The following is a 22,112-nucleotide window of genomic DNA, read 5'->3' as shown; positions in this document are numbered from 1 at the left end:
AATACTACGATAGCAAAGCTTCAGAAGAACTTGGATTGTTGTAGGAAGTGGTTTTAGTATCTTGTGTGGATGGTGTTTTTCCATCATGCTCTCCTGTCGTTACTGAACTGGTATGGAAATGATGTGATCATGACATTGTGCTATTGAGATGTCATCTTTAAGATATGATTTTAAAACCAGTAATAATTGAATATGGTACTGGAAGACGCTTGAGCAATTTTCCTGAAAGTAGGGATACCGGTCCCTCAAGTCAGATTTCGACTTGAATGATTCAATCCTGCTTCTCCTTGATCTTCCTCTACTTTCAATTAGAAAATACATTTTTCAACTTCCTGGCGCTATCCTGAGCTTTGATACATAATTGCTATTGTGCTGTGCAAACTAAAGTTGGTTCCTAAGATTATTTACAGCTCAAAGAATTGTTTAAAGTTCAGTTTTGTAATTATTGATTAAATTGAAATTAAGTGCTTAGTATAATGTAACAATTAAAAATAACTATATGAAACTTAAGAAATTTATAGTTGTTTCAAAAAAAAGTTACTCTGTTTCCCCACTCTCTTTGCGTTTTGACCACCATATCCAAATCATATCATATTATTACAGTTACTTCAATGGTGTATACTCACTTTTTTCCTTATGATGGAATAAGTGACTTGAGGGGTGTTCACACGATCACATCTAATTTTGCTTATCTAACTCAGTTCTCTAAATTTAGAGTCCAGACCTAGTAAGTGGACAGGAAGAAGCTTTAAAATTAGGTATTTTGATTCACATTTTGAAGGGGAGGGCTTAACTTTTTCAGTTGAATTAAGCAGTATGAATGTTGTTCGCCCTTGTCTTTGTGACTAGAAGTGATGGAATACATGTGGATAGATCCAAAAAAATTGAGCCAACTGATGGTTGAATTTGAAGGGAACTATACTGTAGATGTTATTAGTGAATGTTGCAATTGTTCATCTTTATTATGGCAGTTCATGGTAGTTCTCATTTGGAGTAAAGCCAAACGTAGGCCTAACGTTGTAAATATAATGACGTTTTTTTCAGTATCTTTATTTTGCATATAATTTGGGGGGATAGTGTTTAGATCCATACTGGAAATCCTGATACAGTCTGGTTGTTGAAATATAAAGTGTTTATTGCTAGACAGAGATCAGGACCCAACTTAAATTATTTGTGGAGCTTCTATTTTGTGTTTCCAAGTGCGAACATTTTCCCCTTTCCCCCATTTCCATTTTCCCATACAATAGTTGTTTGGCAGGCAATTGCAGTTTTACAGAATGTTAATGATATTATACATTAATTTTTTGGAAAATATTTAAATAATGTGGTGACTTTTGAATAGATCATTAGGTATCCTTCTGATATAGAAATTTTTTTTTTCTCTATCGCTGTCAGTCAATACAAGGAAAAAAGGAAAAAATCTTGTGTGGACAGACACTCTGCATAGTCTTCTATCTCCTGTCCTGTCTGTTTTTACATTCGTTCTTTTGAAAAATTGTACATCCAAAAAATTCATTGGCCTACCTCTTCTCAGAATCTTCTGACTCTTTCTTATCCTTCATCTCTACTGTAACTCAAAAGTCTTGCTAGCCTCCATACAAAGCTAATCTTACGTACATAGAAAAATAACAATAGGGATCAACTTACTGTGCCTGAACTCATGCTATAAATCCTTGAGCTGTAAGTGTAGCTATGTATATTCACTATCAGTTCAGCCACACTGCAGATGATAGGCAGTCCTGAAATTTTAAGACAGGACTTTAGAAGAAGTGTGGAAGAGCTCTCTTCCATCCTGCAAAACCAGACAGATGCTCTCTTACAGTCTGTATTTTCCATTGCTCTGGAAAAATTAAGAATGCTCTTTTTGGTTCTTGCTAATTATGTTCTTCAATATTTGTAGACCTTTTTAAAATGTATTAGGATGCATAGGTGTTTTAATTTAATTTGACAATATATGTGTACATATTTATTCTTTCATTAAAAATTAAGCTGTCTAGTCCATGAAAAAAATAGTTGTTCTCTGAACTCCCTCCAATTTGTCAGCATTTCTATGAAAAAGAAAATGCTCAAAATTAACAAAATATTCTAAAAGTAGCCACACAAAAGCCATGTCTAGAGAGAAGAAAGTGTCTATTCTGCTGTGATACAAAGTTTTTGTATAGTCAACTTGAATTGCACCAGCATTTTCCTAATCATTATCAATTGCATATTTTCTACAACCTGGTTCTTCCTTGTTCCCTGAGGTATCTTTCAATAYTACTGTTTCCCAAGTTTCTCCTTCGAATTTAGTGTGCATATTTCTTCAAATATTTTAGGTATTGGTTTCTGAACTCCAAAATTCTAAATTCCATTTGATTTTACTGATTGTTGTAATGTCCGCATCCTTCTATCCTAAGTAGTGCTTACGAGGCCTCATGGTATGTAAATGTCATGTGTTTGCTTCCCCTTCAACTTCGTTAATGAAATAAGATGCTTGTGCAAGCATACACCACAGGTGTGTCACGTTATAACCGTACTCTGACACCAACGCAGGTGTTCTCCTCAGATGAACCCAAACCGACTGAGACATTTCAAATAACAACTTCCATTTGATAGGCCATAACTTAAGCTGGGAAGAACACGCAGTTCTTTTCATCCTCCCTGATTCAAATAACACCTTTCCAGACCAGCAGGATTTCTAGTAGTGTTCCTTCTGGATATGGGAGTACTTCCGCTCTTTTTCAAGATATACACCTCTTCTTAATGCCATATCTTAGCACTGTCACTGGGTCACAACAAACTCATTTTGTTCCTGCAAACTATTTGTCACTTTAAGATGGCTACATAGCAAGAAGGAATGAAGTCTTCATCTCATATGGGACATCAGACCTTTTATGTTAGGAATACTGTGAAATCACAAAACCTCTAGTTGCCCAAGTTGTTGTTTCAGTTTTTCACCCTCAATATTCAAGGCTTGCTCTAATTTATTAACCCTTTTCAGGATATTTTCTGTAGTCCATTTTAAGACTTCAGTTTCCCACATCTCTTAATGGAGAATTCACTTCCTTTTCGGTTTGATTTCTTTGTACAGTTAGTGCATAATGAAGTATGCTCTGCATGTATTATGTCTGATTCTATAACTTCTCACTGGACCCTTCAAAAACTATTGTTTTCCGAATTTCTTGGGAAGTTATTTTCCAAGCCAGCTTGCTCCTAAAGGGTCTAAGTTATGAAACCTACCAGGTGCCTGTAGGCAGTAAATATGCTTAAACAGAGTAGATTACTCTGTGACAGATTCTTTCTAAATTCTGTGTTACTCTGTTAGACATTTATCAGCAACTCTGTAAGGTATCATTCCCTTTTTCTTAGTTCTCCTGACAGTTTTTAGTACATGTAATTAGTTCTCTATCCAGTCTGCCTTATTTTTTCAAAAAAATGGATTAAGAGTTTGAAATAGAGTACTCAATATTATAAAAATATATATATTTGGGTGCTGTATTCATTTAGTCAATAATTCTGTAATGAGATTTTAAATCTCAGATTTGGAAGATATTTTTACAGCAGAACTGGTATATTTAAGTGCAGAATGCTTTTTCACTAAATAACTGTTACCAGCTTCTTTAAAAAGTAGCAGTATACTGATTATTTGCAGTGCACAGTATATTGTCACGTTATAGAAATACCTTTGGCTTGGGAAATTTCAGTCTGATTTAGCTGAGTTATGAAGTGCTACAAAGCACACTTTTTCTTCTCTTGTTTGAGTTTCTCAGGAAAAATTGGTAGCCTGCCAGAAACACTGAACAGTACGGTTGTTCTGTCATCACCTACAGTCACTGCCTGGAAATACCTGGGAGCTGCCAGGACAGCTATAGTGAGAAATGTGAGAGGGAAAGAAGCCAGACCCCATTTCAGCTCCATTTGCTAGAATATCAGAAGTTACATATTAAAATAAAAGAAGGGGGAGAAAAACAGAGGAAGAAGGAAATATATGCAGAAGGAACATTCATAAAGAACTCTGATTTTGAGAAATAGTCTTTCTGATTGAAAGAGGGCTTTGTAAATTCTTGATATTCGGTACACAAACAGCAGTTCTGAACTGGTGTCCTTGTCTGCGTATCTGACTGAGCTGCTGGATTGAAAACGTGAGAGTATGCCTCTCAATTTGTTGCTCTCTAGACTTCCAGACATAAAAGATAAGAAGATGGTGAATAATAAGAAGGAAATAGGAATACAGAGTGTACTTCTTCTCTGTATATGGGACTGATGTGTCTAAGATCAGAAAGATGCATATTTTTCTGACATTCACTTTTTTGAAAATTTCAGTTATCACAGTGGATCTGGAGAAAAATCCAAAAATACTTGACGGCTAGAAAAGATGCTTTCTTTGAGAGTTAAGCAACTCAGTCTATTTTGTTTATCATAAAGACTATTGGCAATGAACTCTAGTTTGGAGTACATTACAGTATTTTCATGGCAAAATAATGATATCGGGTACCAAAGGCTCTCAGTCTGCTGAAGAGAGGTATAACAGCAGTGGGTGATAGGAAGCTGAAGCCAGAAAAGTCTAGTAAGAAAACAGGCATAATGGAAGATTTTTATTTGTTTGGTTTGGAATTTTTTTAACGATGAGGGATTAACCATTGGAACAAATCCCTAAAAAAAAAAGGAGCTGTATTTTCTGTGCTTTAATCCTCTCAAATCAAAACTGGTTATATTCACAAGTTATCTTGGACTCCTTACAGAAGCTATGGATGTTGTTTAGTGAGTTATCCTGGGCAAAAGGCCAAACTAGATTCTAGCCTTATGTTGTGTATCTGTTGAATGGGGTCTGAAAGATAATTTGAATCCAATGGATCCTGAAATTACTGGGTAAGCAATTGTTACTTGAGTCCAAAAGGATTATATGAATTGCTTCTCTGTCCCTTTTTTGAAAATGCAAAAGTCTGATAATATTGGTAGAGGGTCCTGAGACAACTATCTTTTAAATTCTTTTATTAATTTATTAACTTGGTGTGGAAAGTAGGCTGATCATCATATCCTAAAGAAAATGCTAATAGAATTCCCATCAAGTAGTCTGATTGGGTTTTGCCCATTGGAGGATCAACTTTTATTTAATGTGTTTCAGCTTTTCTTAATACTCTTAAACAGTAAACTTAAAATTCCATTTTCTGTCTTTCCAGTATGTATGAAATATTTGCACACGCTGTTGAAAAAAGAAAACAGTGGTAAAACAGTAGTAGTAAGAAATTTGAATGAGAAATGAAGCTAGTATAACAAGCCAGGAAATCTCACTCTTTTATCTTAAATTTTGTGATTAAGTTTTTCATTCCAAGATAATTTCAAAATGGAAGTGGGAAGAAGACGCTGCATATCCTGTGGGTGAACAAATGGTTCATTTCCTGGCGATCCCAAATGCCTCGAAAAATACACCGAAAAGAACAATACTTGTCGTAGAAGTAAAAAGAAGGTTCTCCTCCTATCAGCATTACTGATGTCTTCACTTTAGTGACCACAGCTCATATAGACATGTCTCTGTCAGTTTTAGTTAGCTGTCTTGGATCTTCTCAGCAGTGTAGCTGCAACACTAGATAGCTCTTGCGATCCTTTTTTCTGTTTCTTTAAATTCAGTTATTCTAGATAACTCTGATAATTGGTTATTCAGGTGTTAATGACTTTTTTATGTTATAGTAGTATATAAAAAAGTGAATGTTAACATCAAAGACCTGTTTGAAAATCATCTCCACGTCTTGAAGCTCAGTGCAGTCTAACCATATGAAGTTAATGTTTGGCTATTGCGGTGGTTTTCCCAGATTTATACCCTTACAGCCAATACTGCTAACACTGTCTTAAAGATATGTCTGTAAAAAGAATGAAATTGTGGTGGAGGACTAGCCTTTGGGTTGATTGCCATTAAAATCTTATCACAATATGATTTGACAAATATTTTAGAGATTATAATGATCACCATTAATACTAGAACACAGCACTGAAAGTTCTGTAACCCTTCTATACAAAAATAAATTCCCCTGTGTCTCCCATGTATATGGTTGGAGAGTTTCCAATTTATTGTCCATCATCCATCAAAAAGCCACTAAATATTATTATCTTTCACTCCTTACAGGTCTGTGTGAGATCTGAAGTAGAGATTTAGCACTGAAAAACTGTACATCTGCTCAGCAGCATCCTGAAGTGATCAGTATTCTGTCGTGAGGGCGAACTTACTTTTCTCATAGAGCCATATATTGTCCATTTTCAGATCTTTTCAATAATCTTAGGAAAATTAGTTGACAATAAATTGGGTCCTGTTGAGTTGGGTCCTGTTTTTCTGTGTAGTAGGAACTGGCACTTTCAAAGACCTTACCTATTCTTATTTAACTTTTACAGATATGTATATATTAAAGCAAAATACATGTTCTCCCATTACAAAACTTAATGATTACTACTGTTAATCTGCAAAATAGTCTTCCAAAAATGTCCGGAATGTCTGTGTTTTATACTTGGATGAGAAGAAGCCATAAAAACTGTGCTGTCCGTATGCTGACTTGGTTATAGATTAGATGTCATTTTCTTTCTTTTTTGGTGTCTTGATTGTGACTAATGATATCTATTACTCTGTGTATTCAAATGTATTCTTATCTATAATTTGTTCACTTTTTAGTTGTTACTTTTTTTTCCTGTCAAGAAAGATGTGCCATGAACCTTAATTTTAATATCCAAAATTTAAAGACATTTTGATGATATTCTTAGCATATATTGTAACTGGGGGAGAAAAATATGCCTGCCATAGGACTTCTGTATAACTGGAATTTTCAACTTGGGACTTCTGGAATTTCTTCCTTTTAAGCATTTCTAATTATAGTTCCCATTAGAGCATCTTCTCACGACAGATAATAGGGAACTGAACAAAATGAAACATCAGGTTAAGGCAAAATAATCTTGAAAACATTGTCAGGCCTGTAATTATGCAATCCTCACCCTTAATGTTGTATTTATTTCTGGTCATGCTCTATCACAAAGAGTTTAATAGAAGCTTAATGTAGAGAAAATTAAAGAAAAGCATAGACACATTAGGAAGGCTTCTATGTGAAGGCAGCTTAAAGAAATGACAACTGAAAAAAAAGAAATTACAAATCCTAATGTGGATTTAAGATACATCAAAAATGGAAGTTAGTCAATATTTTTGACATAGCATCAGAATAGCAAAATGTCTCCTTATTAGAATAGTTTATTATTAAATCTAATGCGTAGTGAAAAGTAGAGAATTTCTCATTTGCTCCTGTGCCTCTCATTTGCCTGCTGTATAAGAGCGCTTGCAGCCACTGAGCGGAGAGAAAATAGGAGAGTCTTGGAAAGCAGCTGGCTTCTGCTTTTATTCTTAGGATTATAACTGTTCATTGCCTGCTTCTGCTTAATTGCAACTACATGGAACAATGAAGCTTCTTTAGCAAAATGTTAATTCCTTATGTGTACTGGGAGAGAAAAAAAACCCACAATGACTGTGTTGTCACACTCAGACATGAAAGTCTTGTTGATTATGGACAAGAAAATAATTACTTTTTAACCTTAGTTTAGACAATTCATAGTTATTTTGACTTCTTGTCACTTCATGCATATATTCCTTTTCCCAATTGTTTTGTAATGAGAATACCCAAATTAATAAAGTGAGGTGCATAATCTACTGTTTATTATTTATTATAGATATTTAAACTTTATCTACTTTTAAAAAGTCCAGTTTTTCTTCCATAAATGAAAATTGTTTCATGGATCGCTGACATCAGTTTGTCTTAGTTCATTTTCATTGAGCATCAAAAGATCTCCCTTTGGAGAGAAGTTGCTAGCAATTTTGTTCTTGATGTGGTACAGCTAACTCTGGTTGTTTTGTGGCTGCTGGCCATGAAATTGCATGATTTGTAAAACTGCCACTACATGTTTTAAGTACCTATTACTTTATGGTATTAATATGTATTGTGGTTCAGTCATTTAGTGTATGCTATTACTGGCTAGTTTATGCTATTACTAGTCAGGCAATACAAATCTCTTGGTCTCCTCTGCCTAAATTTCCTCTCATTCTGTTCTAAGCCCAAGTAGCAGTGTTTGATATGGAAGAAATTACTCTTCTATGATCACAGTTTCTAAATTTGAAGTTATATTAGCCTCTATTATTCCTGCACCATGCTCAGCTAGCAAGAAGAATGGCTGATACCCAGAAAATCTGCATAAATAATGATCCATCAGCTTAGCTTATTACTGCCATACAGTTCCGTTAAAGCTTTATTACATATGGATACACAGCAAATTTGTATGGATACTGTTTCTGTGACCATCCCAAATGCTAATTCAGCAGGGCACAGTAGAACTAGTGATTCTTTCTGTGTCTAAGGTTCTCTACAGTTTGCAGGAGAGGGAAGAGTTGGACTCTTGTTGCATATTACTACATTATCAAAGTGAGATGTAGGTTTTCAGTGTTACTGTAAGAAATTAATGTGCAGGCAGATAAGTACACACAGAATGTGGACTTCTAAGAGAATAGAAATAGTGAAGCTTGGTTCCTGGTTGGTTGACTTTTAGTGACTAGGAAGATACTGAATAAAAATACTCACAACTGAAATGACAAATGAGTGAAATTACTGAATCTTATTACTGTTGGGATTTTCTCCGTTCTTACATTCTAGAGCTGATTATGTGTGTCTGAAATAGAGTAACAGCTAAGATTTCTGAAACATGGTTTAATATGCTTAAAAGAACAACCATGTTAAATAACAGAGAGTACTTAAAGAGAACAGTAGAGTCAAGATAAAATAATGGTGTTGATAAGTTTCATACTTTTGCAACTCTTGCTATAGAAGAGGGTTACCCACAAGACTCACAAGACTAATTCTTTTAGAGTGTGGTTTATCTAGGCCAACTTGAAACACCAGCCTACACTAGTGATGAGTAACAGTTAATTAACTTCTTCAGTTTATCTCACAAATGGCCTGTATTGGCTTAAGGGTACTGCTGTTCACCTTCACAAGCTATTTTGCAGTGGATATGGGAATGAGCTCACAAGACCATCCCTTTTCCCCTCTTATACACCTTGCACTAGAGGTAAGTGTGGTTTTTGGGAATAAGGGTGGGATGTCATGAGATAAAAGTGATGTGGGCTTAAAATTTTTCGCAAACATCAATAAAAGCATGTAGCTGGGGATGGGCAAAGATTCAGCTGAATTCTTATTTTTTGCCCAAAGAGGTTACCCAGTCCTAAATTGACATGCTTTCTTTGAACTGGGAGTCAGAAATCCCTTTTCTCTTCTGTTTTTCTGCTGCAGAAATTCCCAACATTCCCATTATGTGGGCTCCAGAGAGGGGTAAGCAACATCTTCAATCCCACCCAATCATTTCCAAACTAATTCTTTGCTAGTATTTTTTTGCTTTTTTTAATCATCATCAGAAACAGTTTCCAAACACATTTTTCCCATTTGTTTGATTTTCTTGTGGATTCTCATATTTTTGTTTTATAGGAAGGTCCCATGGCCTCCCCAAGTGCTTAGGGTCAGACTCATCTGCTGTTTCCATTTGTGTGCTATTCTCTTGTGGATTTTCATGGTTCACTCTATTGATCTTAATGATATTACCAGAGGGTGAGCATCTAGATTCTTGGGACTGTTTCATTCATGGTATCCTCAGTTATTGAAAAAGCACTGTCACGCTGCTGGCCTGTCAGTCTGTTAACAGGCTTATGTTTTCTCCTTGCTGGCAGTTGCATCTGGTTATTCATGGGCATTGGTCTTCCTCTGCCTTACCTGTCTGAGGACTGCCTGGCATTCATTGCTCTCTCTCTGCTCTCTCAGCGTGCTGCTTGTTTGGCACCATCCTCCTGAAGTCTTGGCTCTTTGCCTGATTGTCTGGCATTACCTCTTGACCAGCTAATTGCTTGATATTGACTACCTACTGCCCTGTCCATCTGCTCAATGGCATGTATTGCCTCCTTTTTGCCCTCTGTATCTGATTACACCTGGGCACTGGCCTTCCACTGCCCTCTCTCCCACTTTGACTGCCTGACATCACCTGCCGCTAAGTGCATCTGCTGACTTTGTGGAACTGTTCTTCTGCTGCTTGGCACACCTGCTGTTTGGTACTGCTTTATCGACTTGCTGAATGTCTGGCATTTCCCTCCTGCCTTTTCACCTGCCTCTTGGTTATACTGTCCCCTTGCTGCTCTTTGAGTCTGCTTACTCACTGATACTTGCCCTTTTGCTGTCCTGTCCACTTGCTGTTATGCCTGGCATTTCTATCATATTGTCCTGCCCACCTGCCTAGATTTTATTTCTAAATATGCTCCAGTTTGAAAAATTAAGAAGAAATGTAAGGAATGGGGAAAAGCTATTATCTGGCTCCTTCATGGTCTGATTCAATTCAACAGGAAGGAAAAAAACTCAATACCTGCATCCAGCTTTTCACAGAACTGCTCGATCCCTTTTTCCTCCTTACAAAAATGGGTCCTGAATCTTAGTCTTTGCTTCCCATCACCTCACTTGATAGGTGTATTACTGTTCAGTAATATTGTATTCAGTATGAAATACAGTAGTAATTCAGTACTAAAACACATCACTAATATTACCTACAGTAATTCTCATAGAATCCATGGAAGGTAGGTAATTACAGGAAAAAAACAGTATGTTACTGAGGCTCAGAAAGATTAAGGGCTGAATGTAGAGCTATGCCCAGTAAACACAGTGGATGAAATGAGCTAAATAAGGAATTATACAAATCTCTTTTTAAAAAGGTTACAGCTAACCCAGAAAGGACATTGAGTCAGTATAAGATTACCAGACTGCAGCATGTCCTAGTTGTTGTTTCCCAATCTATTGAGCCCTCTGTACTGGGAGAATGTTCAACTGCCAGTTTTACAGCAGATTTATGATCCTTTTTCACAAATTAAAAACGAGGGTTTGACTATATGTGTAAGGTCTCTGGTAAGGGAATAAATCATTGTCAGAGCTTAGAATAGAAAGGACAACTTCTTGCTTCTTTTCTTTGAATTCAAATCACTTGGCCTTCCTTTTTCTAGCTCTTCCACAGTTTCAACTTATTCTGGGTGTTTATGCTTTCTAATTATGTTTTTGAATCCAGTACCAACCAAGAACCAGAGTGAATATTCTGTCATGATGAACCCATTAATTTCATAATAAAGTCTTCTTACAGTTAAAATAATTGTAATATTCTTTTAACTTCAGCTTGTAATATACTATTGTTGCTATCTTCAGGGACACCCTAAATATGCTAAATGATGTCTAACCAGTACCTTACAGGCAAGTCAGCATTCCTTAAGTCAGCAACCTCTTTCACCTGTGCAAGACTAGCTGTGAAATCTAAGAAATACTCTATGAGATAGCAGCTTGCTCCTGGCACCAACTTCCCACTGCATGGAATGGTTCCCAGTACAGCGGACAGTGTTCCAACTAAAAGCCAACAGGAACGTTCTCCCAGTTTTAACATGAACCTCTAGATATATCTAGATATCTTGTATCCTGCTCTGAGGAACAGATGAACACTAACATCTACCTTTACTCCCTTGAAATATCCTAGACTCTCCTGTCCTCTCTCTTCTCAGCCTTTCCAACTCTGCCTTGCTTCTCCAAATGTATTTTTTTCACAACCTTGCAAGCTCTTAAAGATAGTAGGCTGAGTCTCTCACTTCCCACCAACTTCACACTATTGAGGATTCTGGTAACTAGAACAGATCTGAATGGCAATTCTTTTCTCTGAGACTTAACTGTCCATTTTACTTTGCCTGTTTTGCTGCTTCCATAGACTATTGTATGATCCAATGAGGATGCTAGAAAAGGAGGAATATTTATTCTAGCATTGTAGGGCTGCTGGACACATCTAGAACTCATTTCTTATCCTAACAATCATAAGGCATTTTTCAGTGTAGCATTTTAATTGTTTTCTCTTAGAAAATGGCTTGTTTTCAAATAATGTTCAGGTGGTATAGACTTTAAGCCAAACAAAGACAGAAGAACATGAGAAACCTGCTGACTGAAAATAAATCTGCTATGCATTTTCTTAGTTGAAAATTATAGCTACTGGAGAATTGTTGCAATGCTATCCAGACAGCTTTAGTGTAAGATATCCTGGTAAATCAGTTTTGTATCTTCAGTGATCAAGTTATATGGTACAAATATTTTAATCAGCAGAAAAAGACTGTTTTAAGTTGAAAGAATATGTAATAGTTTTTAATTTATAAATGAGTCACAATTTGGTTGAAGAAGCAATGAAAAATTTGCACACAAAGCCCTGGGAAGAACATCAGATCTATCACATTTCTGAAACAAAGTAATTCAACATTATTTTGTCATTTTGGTTTTTGTTAAGGTATTTTTTAGTCTATCCTGTGCACTTTTCAACAGAAAGAGGTTTCACATTAACTTCTGGAACACTCATGAAGAGTTACAAGCCTTTCCAGCATGTGAAGTTTCCCTTTCTAGGATCACTAAATTTCCTACTATCAGCCTTATTGTATCTCAGTTTTATTTCCTCTTCCTGGACTCTTTTCCTTCCTTTTTATCTCTGATAGTAAGTTTAGTAGAAAACTTTTTCCATTTCTTGTATTAGTCATCTGCTGAACTCCCATATCTAAATCCCCAAAATTATTTGTCAGGAGTGTTTTTCACATATCCTCTTCTCACTTTAATGCAGAATTTAAATTTCATTAAAAATTTTCCAGTTCCTTCAGTCGCTTTCTTTAGTCTCCTCTGTTTTGTCTATTAAAAGTATCCTTTGTGATGATATTTGGTATAGTAGTGCCTAAGCAGCTAATTTCTTCTGTTGTTTCTGAAAAAATAAATTCCTGACTAATGCATGTCTTTTGCTCTCAGAAAAAAAGATGGATTTAAACACGATCATTTTGTTATCCCTTGATTTCCGGAAGGTGTTCCACTGTCCTGATCCCCATAATCACTGCTTTCAATTTCAAACGAAGTTTTCCATTATTTTAAGAATAATATGTCCTACAGAATGATTCATATCCTTGTAATTCAAATTTTATTATATCTCTATATGTTGTTTCTGGATCATATTTGTTTAACTTTAGGCATGGATGCCTCAGATGATATATGTAAAGAACATATATGCCTTTTAGTTCACATGTTATCATCAGTGATGAAACCCTTTGCAGTCACAACTCATGTAACAATTCTGTTGAAGGTATACTGAGGCACAGTGAATTCCAGTGACATTCTACTGTTACCTGTTTACTTAGTGGTAATTACCTTTTTTGGGAAAAATGAGAAGATGCGTACACAAGGCAGATCTAAGAAGCAATGCTATGCTGTTTTTATGTGATTACTCTTTAGTATCACAATTTGTAACCTATGATTTTTTCTTTTATTCTGTTGAACATATTTGGGAAAATTTAAACATGATGTCCTCTGGGTTCCCTTTTCTTCAAATGTCCTTTATTTGAGTACAGGTCAGAAAAAGATATTTACATTTTTCTAATGTGTAAATGTGAACACTATGGTTATAATGCAGTCTCTATTTGATTCCCTGTTGAGACAGTATCTGTGGCTTCAAGATAGTGAATTTCCTTAGTTAGTTAAACTGATATATTCACAGAAGTTAGAGAAAAGAACTACTCCTCCATCCTTCAATGACTGTTGCAGAATTATTCCCCACAGTACATTTTTCTGTTGTTTTGTCCAGCCAGGTTTCAGAATTTCAATTTACTTGAGTTTCTTTCACTTCACTTGGGAGATTGATAAAGCCGAATAGATTTCATGGTTGGGAAATTTTATCTGAGACTACATCTGAATTTTTGCTGAATTTAGTCTTTTACTGCTTTCATATTACATTATAGCAACACTAAATAATCCTTTCCACTCTTACTGTTTGCTTTCATGAAATATTTTTAGACTTTAATTAGCCTTTTTCTTTTAATCTTTTTCCATATGAACTGAAAATTATAAAATAAACTTTCGTTGGGACTGTGTTGCAATCTTGTATATCACTGAATTGACAGGTTTTGCTGATTTTGAAGTTACTTGAGTGATACCTACACATTACACCATTTTTTTAGGTTAAGTCTTTGGGCTACTGCTTCCTTTTCAACAGTGAAAAACTGAATGGCTTAATGCCATTTAATATGTGCAATATCCTTCCTTTGGGTAGCTGACCAGTTATTTTTTTCAAACAAAATACAATTTATTTATCCAGTGGTATACAGAATTGAGTGCATGAACAGAAATCCTAAAAACTAAGGTCTCTCTCAAATTCTTCTACATTTCATGCAAGTTTTACTAATTTCTAGTGTTGTTCAACATTGGTGTTTCCTGGAATGAAAAAGACAGAGAAAGAAATGCAGTTCCTTTGGATTCCTTTGGGTCCTAGTGATGTTGTTTCCTGCATCATCTTTATGAGAAGCTGCTATTATATCACCTTCGCTCTTTGCAGGCAAGAGGCAGTCTATAACAGTAGAGTTTTCTTTTGAATTCTTAGGCATAAGAAATATGGATTTACTAACCTGGCTGGAACTTTTGTGGGTTTTTTTTCAATTAATAGCTTGCCACATTTTTAAGACAGCCTATTATTTTCCCCAGAAATAGTTTATATCTGTCTTTGTTTCTTTTTCTACTTAGCTTTTTTTTTTTTTAAGGATTTTATTTAACTCTTTAATCAGACACAACAATATTGGGCAACTAAACTTAGGTGCATATGGTATCTCTGTTATTCTGAATTACTGTCTCTTTTATCCGTATACATTATGTGGAAATACTGCAATTTAACTTTTTTCATAAATTAATCTGCCTGTTTAGACTTATGATTTTGATAGGTGCTTCTCTGAATGTGAACCACATTGCTGTGACAGTGAGCTACTTAGCATTTATTGCAGGAGTCCAGATTTATCTGCATTTTAAATATACAGAGGAAAGACTGACTTCTTCCCTGTGCCTGTCTAAAATTTAATCTGTTCTGCCTTACCAGTTGTTAAAAGCTACAGCTTTCCACAGTGATCAACTTATACACTGCTAGTATAGAAATCAATCTGCTGAAAGTTTCCACACTTAATGAACTGTATTTAAAAATAAATAAATAAATAAATAAAAAGCTTGCTACAAAGTTTATTGCTGCCACTTCAAGCACTGCAGAAGTTAGGTCCAGATTGTCTCTGAAAGTGTGTTTGGAGCAGGGGGAGGTGGGGATGTGCTTATATACATACATACATAGCAACTATATTGCTGTAACTATCTTAGTGAAAAAATGCCTACATTAAAAGAACAGGTTTCAGAAGTTTCAAAGTTAAGAAATGAGCAGTTAGGAGGTAAAAGGATAGAATTTGTCTGTACAGTACAAAGTTGCATTAATATGAAAGTATATGAAAGATCGGTACAGCTGAGTAGTGTTATTAAATGATTGAACTGGTTTTACCTAGAATATGAAAGATACTGTAGCATCTTCTAAACTGGAAGGAACTAGTATTTTGTATGTAGAAATCAGTGTAGAAAAGATCTTATGAACAGTGAAATTAGGGGGAAACATTTTGTACTAGGCTTTGTTATATTATTATTATTAAATATTGTAAACTATTAACTATTATTAAACAGAACAATTAGTTAATAAAAAAATAAAATTTCAGAGAAAAAGGTAAGCATATTATACTGAATATTCCTCATTGAGAGTAGATTAGGAATTCTACTGGCTTGGATTTTGGTGCTCCGTACTGCAGCAGTTTCAACACAGTGCCCTTTTTTTTTTTTTTTTTTTCTAATAAGGTTTCTTTAGTGGTAGGAGATGTACAGTCACAGTGCATTTTCAAGAGCTATTCTAAGAGAGTTGAATTATATCTCTACGTTTTACTGTTTGCAACATTAAAGTCAAAAGGGCTAGTGTTAAAGATAATGAGCTGAAAGTGTTCTTAAAATAACAGTTCAGTAAGACCATCATGAATTTGTCCTAAGAGTATCAAATTCCATCTTCTCTTTAAAATCTCTTCATCCAATTATTTCCATGAGAATCTGAGAGAAAAAAAAAAAAAGTGATTTGTGCCAGGAGTTAAATAATCCTGTATAGTAAATTGTTTGACAGAATGTACAGTAGGTCACTTTGGCTTTCAAAATCTATTCAGTTCTATTGTTCAGTTCAATTGTTCAGTTCCACCAAGTACGTCATTCAGGTATATCTATATAAACAAGCTGTTTAGGCTCTGAACGCATATATTGTATCATTGAATCTCACTGAAGAATTGTTTTGATGAGTTTTTAGGTTTTGGCAAAGCTGCCTTAAAGCTTTTGTTGTTAGACTTTATCATGTACCTTAGGAGTAAGGATGCTATGGAAGGGAATCTTCGGAGAAAGTGAAGAACTTTTTGTACTTCCGTGATATTGGAATTGTCATGATAAATTCTTGCAAAATTATCACTCAATATTCCATCCTTTACAGTGTAGATGATGTATTTTAGGAGGGCTATTTTGTTATTCTTCAATATTACATTGATTATCTTAGAGCTAAAATTGTTTGGAAGAGCTACTTCCAAGAAGAAACTCACTGGAACATTCACAGGCAATATTCGTATTTGACAGAAGGTAGCAGATTCTAGGCAACAGTAGACAATGCTGCTGCTGTTCTCAAGAGAAAAAAGTTCCACGTCTCAGCCTCAGCAGCAAATGCCTCAGAGTTAAAGCACTGCAAAAGATTTTATTTAGAGAAGTGAAATTGCAAATAAAGACTCAGTTCTTTCACTATCTAAGAGACTGGGCAGGTCCTTAGAGAAAGCAGCTTATGTTTCTGTTGGTGGATTTGTTCTTTGTGTGTAGTGATGAGGATCTTCAAAGAATAGGATCTTTTTTCTTCATGTGGTACTACTATCACAACTAAGCAAAGGGATGGGTTTGTTTCTCGTGTGTGGTTCTAGACCTCACCATCTAATATACTTTTTTACTATATAAGGAATCCAAAGTTGGCACTAGTTCTGTATGAAATGAAGCAAACTCTACCCTGACTCAGGTTTGATATAGATACATAATCGAAAAAACAGTACACATAATCAGAAGCACTATATAGGGTAATTTTTTATGAGACAGACCTCTCTATTTATCATGACATTAGTTAAAGCTGATTATATTATCAGTGGCATTTGTTGTAGAATTCTTATTTACACATTTAAGAACTTTAGCTCGTTTCTACTGTATGGTTCTGTGATTTGCTGAGAACAAAATTTGCACTTTTTTCCAATTTCTTAATTTTTATAGAATTTTGAAAAAGGTGTGATGAACAATGTAGTTTCTTACGTTCTGTAGAGCAGTTTGAAGTAATTGAGGGAAAAGTTAAAAGAATAGTAACAATAAATAAATAAATTGTAACAATGTTTCTGTAATAGCAGAATTGTATCTCTTTCTTTACTTTTCCATCAAATCTTCAGTTCAAATACTCTGTCTTTTGACACTGGCTTAACACACATCATCATCCAGCTGTAAAATAGCATCTGGCGGGCTGCATAAATCTTCACAGAGCCTAAATGCATTCCTCATAGCGTAGAAGAGCATTTCGTAAGTGTTTTATTTGCTTGGTTAACTGTTTCTAAAAATGATTATTATTTTAGTTTTATCACAATGTATGGGGGTGAGCAGTATCATAAAATTAAAATCAGTTTGTATGGCTTAAATGTTTTATACACATTTACTACATAAAAAATATGTTTATTTACTATATTAAAATTATGTTTATCAAGCATAGGATAAGAAATTTGATTATTACAAACATTTAATATTTATTAGTGGTGGTATTGAGAAACGCATATGGTTTTGTTGTTCAGGTGCAACCATTTCATTAACATTTCTATTAAGCAAATGAGGCAGGCAAATCTGTGAAGTTTATGTAAATCCACTATAACCAGGGTTAACTCAAAACTTAGAAACCTACAGAGGTGCGGAAACAGGTTACAAATCCAAGTTTTGCTTTTCTACTGTTTTCCTTTAACTTTTCAGCTTCTTTACTGTGTATAAAAATGTGAAGCATCTTCCCCCAAATTCTTTGCAAGTTGTAAATAAAAGTTAAACTGAGTATTGTGAAGGAAATCTGCTGAGTAGTTTGATTTCAATTGATGAAAAAAAAGGTCTTTAAGGAAGGTTACAATACATACTACTTTTTTGATTATCCTAATATACTCCCAGATAATTCTTTCCCTAAAAAATAATAGCATTAAGCCCAACTGCTACAAATTAAATATATATCTGTGTCATGCACAAGTCATTGAAGTGTTTTCAGAGGTACCTTGACCAGTTTCTTTTCATTTTCATATACATGGGGTAATTGTACTGACAGAACCATGTGCTGATATTGGCTTATAAACAAGAAGGATATTTGAATCATCTCCAGCCATCTCAGTCTCATGCCTTAGGCTTTAGATAATGATAAATTGTATGATGAATCCCACTGGAGAGAGTGAGGGAATTTGGAGAGGGCAGGGTACAAGCACAGAGAATCATAGATACAATGAGAAACAGAGAAGACAGAGTAGATTTTCTTTTCTATATTTCATCTAATTAACAGCAATCATTGTGACACTTGTTCCTCACACAGATAAAATCTGTAGGGATCCCTGTCATTCTGCAGTGTTTGGGATCTTGCTGGCAGCAGAGTCAATGTGAATATGCTGAGAATGCAGGCAAACTTCAAATCAGCATTCTTGTGCTCCAGAATTATTACCAGTGGAAGTGTCTTACTGGTGTGTGCAGATACACCAGTTTGTGGGTTTCAGTTTTGATTGGCTACATTAATCAGGGTTTCATCCACCTTTGGCTGTATGTAGATTTGATTTGGGAGAAGAGGAAAAGGGACATGTAATCATGTCACATAGTAAGGGAATGAGTACCAAACTGGCCACTGATAAGAGGGAGAAGGAGATAGAATTAGGCCCCTTATAATTTTAGACATGTTTTGTTTTAGACAAAACAAGTTCATAAAAACCCGAGAGAGCTTTCTGTGTATGTCATTAGGCATATGACACACATGGCAGCATTTAACATCAAAAAGACCTAGCAGGAACATCAAAATGGAAAATCACCAGACTCAGGCTGAGTTTGTTATTGTACAATTGGCAGAAGCCTGGCTAGTCGCTTAATGAGGAGGAACAGACACACATGGTGGAGCAGCACTGGTCTGATATCCATGTAGCACCACCAATCCATTGGGGTTTGTGGGCCCAAACATAGTGATGGGCACTTACTTTAGCCTTATGTCAGATGTTCTCCACTCTGGGAGCATGACACAGTTGACTGTTATGTACAGGCCCACATCATTAGTACTCAGTGATGACTTATTGTTCAGGAAATGATTACTGTCAGGCTATTAACTTTTAAGATACACGTGGCCAGAGTCATTGTTGTGGGAATAATCTATCAGAAGTCCTAGAATGACAGCAAACACCTGCTTCTGGGATCCATCCTCTCCAGATGCAGGATATTGGGGTGGGGAGTAAGAAAAATTCAAGGAAAGATAGCATGATGGTGAAAATTTGGGTGGCTTAAATCTGATGTTCATTTAAAAACTTTCCAGGGTATTGAAAGAAATGAACTGCTGCAACCTTTGTTTCTTACTGTACTAATAGAAAAAATAAGTAAGTGATTTTTTTTAGGCTGGAAGTTCTAGTCTAGATCCTTCTAAACTCTATTTTCTCCCCTGCAGAATAAGAGTAGGGAAGTAGAGAATAAACTGAAATAGCTGACTTGTGAATATAATTTACAGGCGTATGTATTATCTCCAGCAGAGATGTACTGAATAACCTTGAAGAAGGTATTTCAGCTCCAAGCTGCAAGAGGCAGTTTTTGTTCCTAATGTATACACCCCTTACACATCTCACGGAAAGACGTAACTGACATTTTTGTTGCATATTTGACTGGTCTGTCCCCTTATTTCTTTGTCCAGTCATCTGAGATTTGACTTTGTAGTCTGTCACTTCTGTTGCAGGGGGAATATTGGTATTTGTTTAGTTAGGCCTTCCCAAGACTCCTGCTTTCAGTGTAAAGCTCAAAAATGCTGTAATCCATTATCTATGCTAATTCTATAGTCTGTTAAATATAAATTGTATGCAGATTTGCTCATTCATGAAATAATTTGCATAAACTCTTACATATGGAGCACCACAGTACTTTGTAGCTTTATTATATGCTATGCAGAGCCAGAGTTGAACTTTTCCAATATAAATAATATTTCTAACAGAGGCATTTTGGTCATCTTAATTTAATCAAATTTATTATGACTTCCCAGTCTCATATTTACATTTTAATTGAAAAGGTAGATGTATATTACCCTCCCAAAACTGCTGAAAGGTATATAAAATGTTTCAGATCATTACATACTAATAAGAGGTCAAACTTTGGCATATTTAATACCTGAAAGAGAAAGATGGGGAGTTTCTGAGCATTTGAAAAAATAGAGTCCTAGGTCTCTTAATCAGTCCGCAGTGGGTGTATCCTCCAGAAGCTGCCTGGGGGGGCTTCCACAGGTTAGAGATTGAACTAACTGAATTTACATGGAGGGAAAAAAAGGAAATGAAGCAGCAGAGACCTCTGCAGAACCAATTGGCAGTGAGCCATTTGTTAAGCAACCACAGCTACGTCAAAGATATCTAAAAATATATCAGTTGGTTTGGGAGCGTAATGCCCTAACTCCAATGAAAAGGCACTTTGAAAACAAAACTATGTTTAAAAAGATTTTGTGTTTATTCATATGGCAATGAACTATATAAGAAAAATTGCTCTGATAGACACTGTTACTAAGTACTGGATAGTTTTGTGCAATAAGTATTTAATTCTGTTAGTCTCTACTTATTCTCCTTCTCCTTTCTGAAGTAGAAATTACTATTTGACTGCTGGCAATCCTGTTGTCTCCCTGTCCCTTACACTGCTATCATATCCTGTCTCCTTTTTACTTTTCCTGAGTTTTTCCCTCATTTATTGTCCCTCCAAGCCACCATTTTCAGTCCTATTTCCACCCCACTCCCTTCATTCACTTGCTCTCACTGCACTCTGATCCTATTGCCTAGACTTCCTCTCTGAGATTCTTCATTTCCATATACTGCCTAGGCTTTCTTCCTACTTCCTGCGTTGCCTTCTGCCATCTCAACTATGACCCTCATCTGTCTCTGTAACCTCCTGTATTTCCATGCCTTTCCTAACTTAGGCATTTACCTCCAAATGCTTCCATTTCTGTGGAACCTATGTCTTCCACCTGTATCTTAAGTGCATCTGTCTTACTTGTACCGTCACCTTATGGGGGGGAAATTAGGGCAACTTGCTTACTGTCATTTTAATATTTCATCCAAATTTACTCAAGTAATTTTCATCTACTTTTAATACAGTCATTAGTCTCAGGTGTGAGGAATTAGATGAAGGYATCAGTATGATGACCGAGTGAAATTTCCTCCTCATTTTTTTTCCTTCTACCCACGGAGTAGTGTCATCATCACTGTTGTGACAGAGCCAGGAGCGACAGTCTTGATTTGTGATTCATTTTTGTGGAAATACTATGGCCCCTTGCAGCAGGCAAAAGCTGGCTGATGGTGAGACTACCAAGAACTCTGTGGCAGCATTTTCCCGCTTTATGTTTCTTAGTTTCATCTCAAACAGGGAAAATTCATAACCTTAATGCCAGTAGTAATGAGATTATGGAATGTCTTATAATTCAAAAACATCAATATTGTGAGACCTGAAATAAAATCATATTTATTTGTAGGCCTGTCAGTCTGTCACTCTGAAAACATCTGACTCCATTAATGTTAAAATATTTCAGTTCTGTTACTGTAATAAGTATACTAAGTTTCCTGTTTTTAATACACTCGTTATATTCTCCCTCTTGCACAGTGTCCCAAAACCCCAGTATCCTCTAATCCTGTCACTTGAGTAAATGAAAACTGAATTGTGATGCAGTGTAAGGGGCTTAGCTTTGGTAAGTCAGATACTTAGTAGCTTTGGTAAATCAGATACTTAGTTGATGATTTTTTTTTTCATAACTATCGTTGAAAGTGTCTAAAATTGCCCATGAAACAAAGTTTAACAATCTTAATTCAGCCCCACTAGAGTGTTGGTAAAATGTAAAGATGCTGAGGCACTATAATTCTTTAATAATTTGCATGTAGGTGAATATTGGCACCTGAC

General features: G+C 35.5%; 1 protein-coding gene across 1 annotated transcript in view; it reads left to right on the top strand.

The window, feature by feature from the left end:
- The window catches only part of LOC112978593 (gephyrin-like), a gene marked incomplete at both ends in the record, with an annotated part of 234,005 nt that overhangs the window by 129,462 nt on the left and 82,431 nt on the right, over window positions 1-22,112 (top strand). Inside the window, 1 exon segment of the mRNA XM_026092193.1 lies at window positions 9,288-9,326. Coding sequence (XP_025947978.1) covers window positions 9,288-9,326 — 39 coding nt within the window.

This window comes from Apteryx rowi, unplaced genomic scaffold (genome assembly GCF_003343035.1).
Source record: "Apteryx rowi isolate R43461 unplaced genomic scaffold, aptRow1 scaffold_945, whole genome shotgun sequence".
Classification (NCBI taxonomy): Eukaryota; Metazoa; Chordata; class Aves; order Apterygiformes; family Apterygidae; genus Apteryx; species Apteryx rowi.
The sequence above is the reverse complement of the archived record's forward strand: the minus strand, read 5'-3'. Positions and strand labels throughout refer to the sequence as shown.